At 40.8% G+C, this 13,125-nt stretch overlaps 1 protein-coding gene across 1 annotated transcript in view; it reads right to left on the bottom strand.

Annotated features, from left to right (window-relative positions):
• A1CF (APOBEC1 complementation factor) overlaps nt 1–13,125 on the bottom strand; it is a 78,518-nt gene that overhangs the window by 12,428 nt on the left and 52,965 nt on the right. Inside the window, exons 6-7 of the mRNA XM_059053999.2 lie at nt 8,175–8,339; nt 1,514–1,611 (exon numbers count right to left, since the gene is read on the bottom strand). Coding sequence (XP_058909982.1) covers nt 1,514–1,611; nt 8,175–8,339 — 263 coding nt within the window. The remainder of the gene's footprint in view (nt 1–1,513; nt 1,612–8,174; nt 8,340–13,125) is intronic.

Below are 13,125 nucleotides of genomic sequence, written 5' to 3' on the forward strand. Positions count from 1 at the left end.
GCTTTCTTTTTGTGTTTTGGAGTCAGTACTTCCCCCCCTCCCCTACCAGGATTCAAACACTTCTGTAAGCTCATAAGCCCAGGCCCCACTGTGTCTGAAGGGCCTGTGCTGGGAGACCATTTATTTGCCCTCCAGGTCCACTTCCCACTGGTCTCCAGCCTCCCAGCTCCGGGAGGGTGTTCTGCATGGCATCTTCTTCAGGGCTCCTGGGCTTTCTGAATTATGATTGGATTTGGCCAATGGAGAGGCCTGGCAGGAGGTTGGAGGGAGAGAAAACAGTGAGTTCAAGCCATTTCTTCTCTTGGCTCCCTCTCTGAGAGGTCGCCTTGGCCTGGACGTGTCCACTGGCCAAAGTTCATTACTTTTCTCAGAGACCTGCTCTTTAGAATCCTGTCTCCTTTAGATTTCCTGTTCCTTCTGTAGCCCCTTGTCCCCTTGGGTTCAGGAGTGGGTGAGCCCCAGTTTCCTGCACTGTCTCTTTTAATTCCCCTACCCCACACTCACATGTTTGTAATTAGTCCCTTTGCCAACTCTTTCCTATTAGAACTGACTGATGCAAGGTCCAGCAGGTGAAACAGCCCTGTGTGCATTAGATTCATAGCAAAGCAATCTACTTTTACTGTTCTCCAATCATATCTTGCTCTTTCCAAATTCTGTGCCTCTGTCTAAGACTACCTCTCCTTTTCCATGTTTTTTCTTTTGGAATTCTGCCCAACTTTCATGGCTTCTCTTAAATATTATCTTCTCATATCCATGAAAGTTTTCTGATTCTTTATGACCCACTCCTCTTTCCTTTGAACATTCTCACCACTTTTTTTTTTTTTTAAACAAAACTTATCTGGCTGGACTTTGCAAAAGTTCTTCATACTTGTCTTAATCTTCCAGTTGACTTTTAGCCCTTTGATAAAATCTTTGGTTTGATCCTTTTTGTATCCCAAACATTATTTAGCATGATAAGTGGTCTACAACAGCCTTTTAATGTTTATTGGAGTAATAAGTAAATATTATATTGGTTTCTATATACAAATCAGAAGTAAGGATATAGTATTTGAGTTTTCCCCAGACCTTACTCTTGGCAAGGTGAAGAGATTCCAAAGCTTCCAGAGTTTGGAAGATCAAACTCAGAGGGCAAAATGATAACCTTGACATCTTTTTAGATTATCAGCCTCCAAAATCCTGCACTACAAAGGTGATAGTTTCTTTGAAATAGAGAAAACTGGAATTGGGAAAAACACCTCGGGATAATCCACTCCGACTCTCTCTTTCTAAAGAAATTGAGGGCCAATGACGTGCCCAAATCAGCCAAACTTAGAGATAGAATTGGACACATGAGCCACATCTCCATTGTATTTTCCATCACTTCTCTTTTGTTCATCTTAGATGGATTGATGTGGCCATGTCAGAGATGGAGGAAGGCTGAGTGAGAAGGACTTGCAGGACAGTTCCCTTGAATAAAACTTCCACACCAAACTTTGATGGAAACTGTACATATATTTTCTTTGTCCTACATTACCTTCCCATTTAAAGCTTTCATAGCCTTCACTGCATCTTCTCTGTTAGTGAAGTGCACGAAAGCATAGTCTCGGATTTTCTTTACCCTCTCCACAGCACCTGGAATCAGATTGAAAGCCCCGTTAGCAAACCTGAGATAGCATTGAACATGATATATTTAAGCATTTAGCTTCCAAGAATCTTTTATCCTTTTTTTTTTTTTTTGGAGACTCTATTTAAGTAAGGAGGTCATTGAAAATATTTCCTGTGTCCAGGTTTAAAATTCTTCACATTCAACAGAAGATTTTTTTCTAATTTTTAAATAATACTTATATTCTGCCTTATTATAATTAGTTGTAGATTTGTGTTTCCAGTTCCTAGATTATAAAATCTTTGAGGGTAGGAACGGTATCTTGTTTTGTATATTATATAATATAAAAGATAGTAATTTATACATGGTAAAATATTGTTGAGTTGAACTCAATTATTGGTCATATTATAAATATATATTTAGGTAATTGCCTTTTTAAATGTTATGGCTTTTTCCCCAGAGAAATACCTTGTCTCTTTTGATTTCTATAATAAAAAGTGTTAGAGTTAGGAGAGACTTTAGGAATAATTTAATTTTTAATTCATTTTACCTTAATTTATTTATTTTTAACTTAATGATTTGGAAAGTAAGGTTCTGATAAGGTATACGAGATTTATGAGTTCACATAGCTAGGAACTAGAACTCAGATCTCCCATCTGTTTATCTCATACTCTCTTGATCAAAACAAACAAACAAAAAATAGTTTGTGAAAGAACATCTGAAAACCAAGATAGTTCCTTATGATGCTGTTCATAATATCTAAAAGTTGGAAACAATGTAGATATCTACTAATTCTACCTTGAGGTATCTCTTTTATAGAAGCATTCACACATATGCAAAAAGATCATGCATAGGGGTATTAATTACACCAGTCAGTTGAAGTAGCAAATATAAAACAATGTCCAATTTCATGAGAGTGATTAAATTTGGTATATTCTTATTAAATAGCACTAAGGTGTCTTTAAAGAGAACAAATAGGCCTATATATACATGGAAAGATTCAGAGCCTGTTGTTAAATTTAAAAGTTTACAAAATAATACGTATAATATCATAGCATTTATGTTTTTAAAAATCCCAACCGGTATACATGTGCACATAAATATGAATACACACACACAGAAAGAGAACTGGAAAGATAAAGATCAGACCATTAGCAGGGGTTACTTCAGGAATGGGAAGAAAAGTTGGGGAGAAGAAAGGGGACTTTGATATTTTAATTTATATTCTCCAGTATTCTACAAATATTAACAAGGCTTATTTCTATTATTCGTGTAATAAAAAAGAAACAAATCAAACTATCCTATTTTTATGTAGAGGGATTGCTGAATATGTTGATGGTAATGTGTAAAAATAAAGTTCTACTGAGATGGTTGAGCTTTATATCTTACATTTTATTGTGAAATGTTGCTTACTCAATTTTAAAAATAGAACTTTTGCCTCGAGTGAAGGTAAGATGGAAACTTGTTTAACATTAACCTGTTAGTTTAGCATGTAAATTACCCTCTTTTAGTTATAGTCTCTTGGGTATATCTGAGAGAACAGGTTTTCTTCTATCCTTAGTTTCCAGAGACAACCTAGGATGGGACCCCATGCCAGGGAGTATCAGAAGAGAGGAGGAGAGAAGTCCTCCTTTTCCCCTCTCCCTGTCAAAGTTCAGTTATCTACCCTCTTAGGTTCAAGGTCACAAAGGCAATTAGGTTTCTACTCTATCATGTGGTTCAATGGCTATAAACTGTCTTCCTTTGCAATAATGGTAGGGTTCTAATTAAGGATAATTTAAAAATATTGCAGTACTTCTCTTCTCTCACCCCTCAGCATTCAACCCTTGACTTCTTATGATAGTGGTTGTACAGAGCAAAATGGTCTGGCTAAGCTGAAAATAAAAAAAGGTATTTGAGACCATGAACCATGGAACATGTGATTAACCAAACTTCTAACCTGGTCCCTTTATTCCTTCAGTGTTAAGTGGGGTAATTATTGTGACTTAACCTTATGGCTTATCTTGTAAGTTAAGTAAAAAGTGGGCCAATGAGGACCTCTACCTTTCCAGTGTTTGCCCCATTCATTCTCCAGTGCCCTCCTCCACCCAGGCTCCACTGTTAGCTCCCAGAGGCATTTTGGTATTGTCTTTACCCTAGTTCCTACCTAGTGTTTTGTACACAGGGGCTGAAACCAAGTAGGGCCCTCTGGGACCCCCAGGCACTGAAACCGAGTGGGACCTGGGCACAGAGAATGAGCAAATATTATCAGTCAATTCACACTCCAACTCCTATCATTCACGTTAGTTAGGTGGAACTTCAGATGATAATGGATTTTGAAGTTCTCAAATTCTGCTTGTAGATATTGAAATCAGCTTGCATTTTTGAACAGTAATGTCCAGCCACACATGCTTTCGGAAATCTTTTTTTTTTCTTTAACTTTATTTTATTTATTTATTTATTTTTGGCTGTGTTGGGTCTTTGTTGTTGTGTGTGGGCTTTCTCTAGTTGCGGCGAGCAGGGGCTACTCTTTGTTGAGGTGCACGTGCTTCTCACTGCAGTGGCTTTTCTTGTTGCGGAGCATGGGCTCTAGGCACACAGGCTTCAGTAGTTGTGGCATGTGGGCTCAGTAGTTGTGGCTCATGGGCTCTAGAGCACAGGCTCAGTTGTGGTGGCGTGTGGGCTCAGTTGTGGTGTGTGGGCTCAGTAGTTGTGGCACGCAGGCTCAGTAGTTATGGCGCATTCTGGTATTCTCTACAATAGTAGAGCTGGTATTCTCTACAATAGTATTCAACATATGGCTTATTTTAATATGTTCCTTCTTTGTGCATAGGAATTTGATTATTGATTGACCCTCATTTGGCAGAGGGTGAGGTAATAAAATACTAGTGGTCATCCGTAAGGCTCATAATTCAGAGAACTGGAAAACAGTTACTCTGTTCATTACCAACTTGTCAGAGACACATCAATTACCTGAAGACAAACACATCTGCAATCCCAAGGGGAGACTTTCAGAGGGTCATGGTTCCCAAAGTGGGGTCCCCAGACCTGCAGTCTCAGCTTCACCTAGAACTTAATGGAAATGCAAGTGCTTGGGCTCCACCCCAGACGTACTGAATGTGAAACTCAGGGGGCAGGGCCAGCAATCTGTTTTAACAAGCCCTCCAGGTGATTCTGAAGGTAAACTCCTTTAGGAAAATCACATTTTATAGAATGACTATAATTGGAATTTCAGCAGATACCCTTAGGCTATACTGGGGAAGAACATACATTTTCAGGCCCCAGTTTTTGTTCTGATTGTCATTTATTTCTCTGGGTACCGATATAATATTTTCAGGTTAATCAGGGTTAAAATAATACATTGATAAATATTTGCAAGGAATATTTAGGATCCTCCGAGGGATCCAAACTTTCAATAGAATTTTTAAAGAGTTATTTTTCTGTTTCTCAAATTTTTCTAGGTAAGTTTAAACACATTCTTTCCACTGGAAAAGAAACTGGTTAGCTCTGACTTTTTTTTTTTTCCCAGTACAGCAGATGTCTGCTAGTAGTCGACCCTTTGCCATTCATTTTCTTCTGCAGAGTGCCAAGAAGCAGCCACACATCGTTATGGAGCCCTGAGAGTTGTCCCGCCAGCCTGAGAGGGAGAGGGAGAAACACACCTGGCATTTATTATTTTCATTATAATTAAAAGGGCCTGGACACTTGTATCTCTTCAACACACAGACTGGGAAAGCTGATAGCCAGTGACTATGAAAGGAAGCAGTCTTTCAGTAGTTTCTCATTCCAGCCTTTCTCCCCTAAAAAGAGTAATTTTTAAAAACATCTTTATTGTAGTATAATTGCTTTACAATGTTGTGTTAGTTTCTGCTGTATAACAAAGTGAATCAGCTATATGTATACATATAACCACATATCCCTTCCCTCTTGTGTCTCCCTCCCACCCTCTCTATCCCACCCCTCTAGGTGGTCACAAAGCACCGAGCTGATCTCCCTGTGCTATGCAGCTGCTTCCCACTAGCTATCTATTTTACATTGGGTAGGGTATATATGTCCATGCCACTCTCTCACTTTCTCCCAGCTTACCCTTCCCCCATCCCCGGTATCCTCAAGTCCATTCTCTATGTCTGTGTCTTTATTCCTGTCCTGTCCTTAGGTTCATCAGATCCATTTTTTTTAGATTCCATATATATGTGTTAGCATACAGTATTTGTTTTTCTCTTTCTGACTTACTTCAAGGAATAATGTTTTAATTACATAAAAATAAGAAGTATTATTCACTATGGGAAGGAAGAAAATCAACTTAAAGTCATGGTGGAGCAATGCTTATACATTCACAGATTAGTTCTTATGCTCATAACTGCATCAACTTTCAGATCTCCAATTATACGTCACTTCTCCTAAACATGAGTCTTCTCTGCACCTCGGGAGTTAGGCTGCCATTGCTGTTATTTTTCTGGAGCATCTTACACTCCTTCCACACACACACATCATACCTGTTAGCTCCTCCCACTGTGCCTGGCACCCATGAACTACTGAAGCAATGACAGGTGAATGAAAGAGTGAGTAAATGGAATAAACACAGAGCACAGGGTCCTAGAATTGTTAAGAACATACTGTTAACCAGACCTGGATTCAAGTCCGGAATCTGCCACTTGCTGGTTGTATGCTGGTTGTATGACCCTGGGCAAGTTACTTATCTGCTCTGGGTCCTGGTTTTCTTATCTTTAAAATAATGGAAGTAGTAATGTACCCTACATCTTAGGGTTGTTGAGCCATACCGTTATACTAAAGTAGCAGGGAAGGCAGAGTTCCTGAAGGCTGGAAAAAGACAAATCTCTGATGAATCTTTAAAAAGTGAGAAATGATAACCTTACTGATTACCTTTAGAATGAATTATCAATTTATTCTATTATAACTGACAGAGCAACCAGAGTTGGAAACAGGCAACAAGAGTATGTGAAGTGAATATCCTCAGGCAGTTTTAAGATGATGGCATCATGGCCTATGCTTATCAACAATCTAGAGAGTTACTGCCTGAGAAATTCTCATTTATGGAAAGATGTCACCATGGTGATAAACTTAGACTAATACGCTCCAAAGCATGCTAATACCACAAGATGATTTGCCAAAAAATGAGATCCATGGCCCCCAAATTGGGAAGTGAGTTATCCTACAACTCTTCTTTTGGAGACTTTCAAAGCAAATTAGAAGGTGAAGGACTCTGATAAGTCCCACAAGCAAACAAACATTTAATTTTGCTGAATCTGGTGTTAACAAACTTATTTGACCATGGATCCCTTTTATCAGTAACATCTACTAACAGTTTATAGAATTAATGTTATGCAGAACTGGCTGTGGGAAATGCTTCTTTGGACATTGTTTCTTAAAATGCTTTACTTGTCTCAGTGTTGCAGTTTCTATATGAGAAAAAAAGAGATAGGGAGTCGATCTCATGGCTTAAAATTGATAATGAAAAGTATTGACAAAATGAACAGTAATTATTCTTCTCCACCCTCTTTTTTGCTTTCTCTTCACCCAAATTAGTTTCCTAGAACAAATTGTCACCTCCTTACTTATGTACCTAAAGTCACAGTCATATTCCATTAGACCAGCGGTTCTCAACTGGGGGCAATTTGCCTTCCCAGGCACAAAAATGTCTAGAGACATTTTTGGTTACAAAAATTACAAAATTATAAAAATGTCCAGAGACATTTTTTGTTATTACACCATGGACTGCACAGGACAGACCCCCACAGCCAAGAATTATCTGGCCAAAAATGTCAGGAATACTGAGGTTGAGAAACCTGCATTAGATTTATAGTTTTGGCCATGCATTCATTAACACAGTTAATATTTATTGAGCATCTACTAAGTCCCAGGCACACAGGAGCTGAGGAGACAAAAGAAACAAAAAGAACTCATGGAATTTATAGTTTAATGAAGGAAATATGTATTCATTAAGTAATCAGACAGAAACATGTACAATTATTGATAAATATTATAGGACCTTAGGTCCCTCTTTTCGAATCCAAAGGTAGGAATATAGTTGTTTTTTTTTTTTTTATTTTTTTTATTTTTTTATTTTATTTTATTTTTTTTTTTTGCGGTATGCGGGCCCCTCACTTCTGTGGCCTCTCCCGTTGCGGAGCACAGGCTCCGGACGCACAGGCCCAGCGGCCGTGGCTCACGGGCTCAGCCGCTCCGCGGCATGTGGGATCCTCCCGGACCAGGGCACGAACCCGTGTCCCCTGCATCGGCAGGCGGACTCTCAACCACTGCGCCACCAGGGAAGCCCAGGAATATAGTTTTAATAGTCTATGCAATTATGAGAATAAGTGAAAACTATTTTTTTTTTTTTTGCGGTGCGCGTGCCTCTCACTGCTGCGGCCTCTCCCCTTGCGGAGCACAGGCTCCGGACGCGCAGGCTCAGCGGCCATGGCTCACGGGCCCAGCCGCTCCGCGGCATGTGGGATCTTCCCGGACCGGGGCACAAACCCGTGTCCCCTGCATCGGCAGGCGGATTCTCAACCACCGCGCCACCAGGGAAGCCCCCAGCATAAGTGTTTTTAAAGTATGTCTTGAAAAAGTAATCTTGTCTGGTATGTCCTACCTGGTTTAATATTGTTGAATTCTTTCTCAATCATGTCTTCTGAGGTAGACAGCATTAGGTTTCTTACATATAGGATTTTCACAGAAGACATTGTGTCTTCATCAACTTCCACTTCTGGTTCTGCCCAGTCTACTGCAATAGGATGTCCCCATAACTGAATTCTTCCTGTTGAGAAGGATCACAAGTATGATTAATTATATAGAAATTAGGACATAATCTCAATTCATACTAATGGACTTTTAAATTGAACCTTGAGGTCTTGATTGAGCAAGAAGACTAATATTAAAAGAGGTGATTATTGATTTTAAGAGACATTTCAAATAAGACCTGGCTAAAGGGAGTTCTGTATGACAAGTGGCTTATTATACTGATGGGGTATAAACGGAACTAGAACTTGGTTTGAAATGGAACAGAAATGAGGCAGCAGCGGTCACGTTTGGGTCCTAGTTCTCACAGGGTGAAGGTAGTCATTGGAGATGGCAAAAATGGAAGAAAGGAAAAGAATGGATTTAGGGCTCAGACATAGAGTCTGGCTTCCTGAAGCATTAGAAAGGTCATTAGGAAGTATATCTGCTGCAGTTGGAAACTGTGTGACTAGGTGCCACCACTGAGCTGTCCAAAAATGGTGCATGTGAAGGATGGGTAGGGCTCAGGTACCCCTAGTTTGTTTTCGGTCGTTTACACTCGGTCAGAGCTCTCATCAACTATATTCCCTCCTAATTCTCGCTTTTTCAGAACATAGACAACTCAGAAATGTGGAGAAAAAGTTATTATTATTTTCCAAATTAAGACAAAGAGCAATGAAGAGTCTATGATGGGAAACTGAACTCATCTTGAAAGGGTAGCTGTTATCCATGGCTACATATATATTTGTATTCCTATATGACTGCAATTTATTGAGTGTCTTGCACTCTACTGTGTTTCCCATATTCTCTCAGTTCCTTCTCACAGTAACTCTGTGGGAAGGGGAATGACTTTCCCAATTTTACAGAAGAGGAAATGAGCTTTTGAGAGGATACCTTACCCGGATCTATTTCACTTCTCCACTGCTCCCTTTTGTTTGTTGTTACTCAACCCCCTTACCCCTACACAGTACAGATCCATATTGAAGTGAGGAGAGGACGGTGAGGGTCAACTCAATTTCTTAATTTGATTGGAAATGTTTAAATATTATACAAGAGGCAAGTATTTTTAATCAAAATGCATCTTTTTATTCCTTAAGAAACAGTCAGTGAAAGCATCTGTGGCATTGACATTCTAAAACTCAAACAAAGGGTAGACGCATTCTAATGAGTTAGCGAATCCCAGTGAGTTAGGAGGAGGCTGGCTCCTCCTATCCCAGTTGGCTGGCTACCTTGTTCTGCCTTGTAGCCCAGAGGATAGTTTTCTCCCTCACTCTCTTTTCCCCCTCCCTTCCACTCCCCTTCTACATCTCCTTTCCTTTTTCTTCCATTCCCTTCCTTTCTATGCTTTCCATAGACTTTGCTAAGGGTATTATCCCCAAAACCCTAAGGCTCCCAGGTGACTCTGGTTTCTGTAGCTCAGTGGTTCGCAGTCTTGGCCCCATAGTAGAAGAGCTTACAAAAATATGGGTTCCACTGGGTGTGCTGGAGTCAGGTCCTTTCTACCTGCAAGAATAGACTGTTACATTTTCAGAATTTTGTGAGTCAATTGATGTCACTTTGGTGGCTTGAAATGAACCACAGTGGGAGTGTTAATAGTATGGAAATCCAAAAATATTACAAATCAGTGCTTTTGATTTTCCCCTGGGAATCAGCTCATCATTGACCTCTGGACCCTCTTTTCCAATTCTGATTTAAGTGGTCTAGGCCTCAGGATTTTGAAAAGCACCTCAGTTAATTCAGCCAAAATTGAGAACACTGTTCTAGCCCATTGGCTGTTGCCTTCCCAGACTGGGACCACGGTAAGTCATTCACAGGCCTGAAGATGTGGAAAAGGTTAAAGTGGCTAGAAGTGAGAGGAGGTGCAGGGAGCAGTGATTTCCATAAACATCCCTGTGAAAGTCAGTGTTGGAAAGTGATTTGTGAACTTGAGCTTTGAAGTCAGACAAGTTCAAATATCAGATTAATGATCCTGGCTAGGAAACAACCTTTCTAAGCATCAGTTTCCTCATCTGTAAAATGGGGATAATAAAAGTACCTGCTTCTCAGGGTTGTTGTGAAGACAAAAAAAGGTGATGCATTAATGCATATATGAGGAATCTAGGAAAATGCTACAGATGAACCTATATGCAAAGCAGAAATAGAGACAGACGTAGAGCACAAATGTATGGACACAGGGGGGAAAGGGGGGGTGGGATGAACTGGGAGATTGGGATTGACATAAATACATTACTATGTGTAAAATAGATAACTAATGAGAACCTACTGTACAGCACAGGGAACTCTACTCAGTGTTCTGTGGTGATTTAAATGGGAAGGAAATCCAAAAAGGAGGGGATATATGTATACATATAGCTAATTCACTTTGCTTTACAGCAGAAACTAACACAACATTGTAAAGCAACTATACGGCAATAAAAAATTTTAAAAACCCACCTATTTAAAACTTTTTAAAAAGAAGGGACTTAATTTATCGCTTTTAAATGATAATTCAATAACGTACATTCCTCTTGAGTATTTTTTTTTTTTTTTTTGCAATATGCGGGCCTCTCACTGTTGTGGCCTCTCCCGTTGCGGAGCACAGGCTCCGGACGCACAGGCCCAGCGGCCATGGCTCACGGGCTCAGTCGCTCCGCGGCACGTGGGATCTTCCCGGACCAGGGCACGAACCCGTGTCTCCTGCATCGGCAGGCGGACCCTCAACCACTGCGCCACCAGGGAAGCCCCCTCTTGAGTATTTTTGATCTATTTTTGGGGATGTATAGTTTCCTCAGAATATGCGTTCTTTGTGTCCACTGTGAATAGTGTCACTCAAATTAGGTATGATTTTTTTTTTTAGAACCTTGTCATTTAGAAGAAAGCAAAGTACATTGTAGACGCTTAATAAATGTTTCCATACTGAGTGGTTCCCCAGGTGTTCCTGTTTACTTCCCATACAGGTGAGTGTCTAGTGTCATTAGTTGATAGATTTAGCAGTGGATCACAAAATTTGGCTACACAACAGAATTATCTGGAAAACTTAAAATCAGTGCTCCAAAGCCGCCGCCCCCCCGCCCCCCTCCCCCCGCCGAGAAGCAGATTCAATTGATTAGAGGTTGATTTGGGCACTGGTATTGTTTTAAAACCTCCTCAGATGATTCAAATTTGTAGCCCACCATGGACCACCCTTGATTTAGATGATCAGATCTCAAACTTGTGGTCTCAGGGGCAGTTGCATCCTGGGAACTTATTATAAATGCAAATGATCAGACCCCATACCACACCTACTGAATCAGGAACTCTGGGGTTGGGGGCCCCAGCAATCTATGCCTTAACAAGCCCTCCAGGTGATTCTGATGGAGGCTAAAATTGCAAACCGCTGTTGGAACTTTTTTTCACAGTATCCTTAGAATGCTTTGATAATGCCTGAACTGGATGCATCAACTTTGTTCTAGGTACACCTCAGTAAAGATGCAATGTCAAGAGGGAGCGTCCACTGTTTGAGGAGGTAGGTGGTGGGAGGCAATATATCACTTTAGACCACGGTTTTCTCTCTGTCTTCAAGTCTGGATCAATTAAGAAGGAAAAGCTTCTTGTGGTCCTTGCTTATCACGTTTCTTAAAGTTCTCCTTGTCCTTTCAAACTGGGGTCTCCAGAGGATTGCCCATTACTGAAATCCTGTGTTGTTGCTTAATCTATGGTGAGGTCATAAGTAGATGTCCAAATGGGTAATAGATTTTACTCTCAGGCTTCAGTAGAAAGGAAGCAGTTTGCTCTGGCTGCCTGATTCTCCGCCTCTTGTTATTCTGCTGATGAGGCAGTCTGACTAAACTCCAGGGGACTGAAACTCAACCAGCTGAGGCCAACTTAAAGGGCAACAAGCAAAGGGGGGGCGGGGGCTGCCTCACATCATGATGAGGATGAGAAAATGCCTGGGGAGAGTGAGGCAGCCTATATATTGCTGCGTCCTGGCCAGAGAATCCACAGGGAGAACTCAGGATCTTGGGAGGAAGCATAACACAGTGCTGGAGAATTCTTGCTGCCTAGCTGCTCAGCCTTGCCCGGCCTAGTCAGTTCAACTCAGGTAAAGACAGAAGCTCTTTCTGTGGGTCAATGTGCTGTTTTCTTTGAAGAAGGGAAGCTGACGGGAAGTTTTAATTCCCTAGGAACAGTGATTGTCTGGCTGCTGAAAACGCTCCCATTTTGGACCCTCTTTCACAGGTATCTGAGGTTGCAACCCCTGGTGCTCCATCCTCCCCCATCCCCCAAATGATTGTACATATCTGTTTTTACAGGTATGAAGGAGGAAAATGATTAATGTGGGATGGAATAGTAGAAGCTGGTTTCTCAATGAAGTGGTGGCTAAGCTGGGGCTTTGAATGCCATGAGTCGGTAGAGACGGGGAGGGGCAGGTCATTTTAGGAGGGGATATAGCATTCGAAATAAAGGATACAAAAAACGAGCATGGTGTTACCTAGGACACTGAGTTTGTCCTGATAGAAAGGAGGGTGTTTATTGTGAAAAAGAAGGTCCAAATTATGTTTGAAAAGAACTGGGGCCCCGAGTGAAAGGCCTTGAATGACAAGCTCAGAGGTTTATGCTTTATCTCATATGCAGCAGCAAGTTGGTGAATATTTTTGAACTAATGAGTGAGTGACATCATTCAGTCTCTTAACAAGGAGAGATTGAATTCCTACTATTTGGAAGAACTTTTGGTAGAAAGAATGATATGTTATTTTAGGAACACTACTCTGGTGGTAATGTTTAGGATGGAGTAGGCGGGGGAGGTGGGGGGCTGGGGGCATCAAAGAGAAAGCAGACCTGGGAGAATACTTAGGAAACCTTGAAAA

Source organism: Kogia breviceps, chromosome 2, assembly GCF_026419965.1.
Source record: "Kogia breviceps isolate mKogBre1 chromosome 2, mKogBre1 haplotype 1, whole genome shotgun sequence".
In the NCBI taxonomy this organism is placed as follows: Eukaryota; Metazoa; Chordata; class Mammalia; order Artiodactyla; family Physeteridae; genus Kogia; species Kogia breviceps.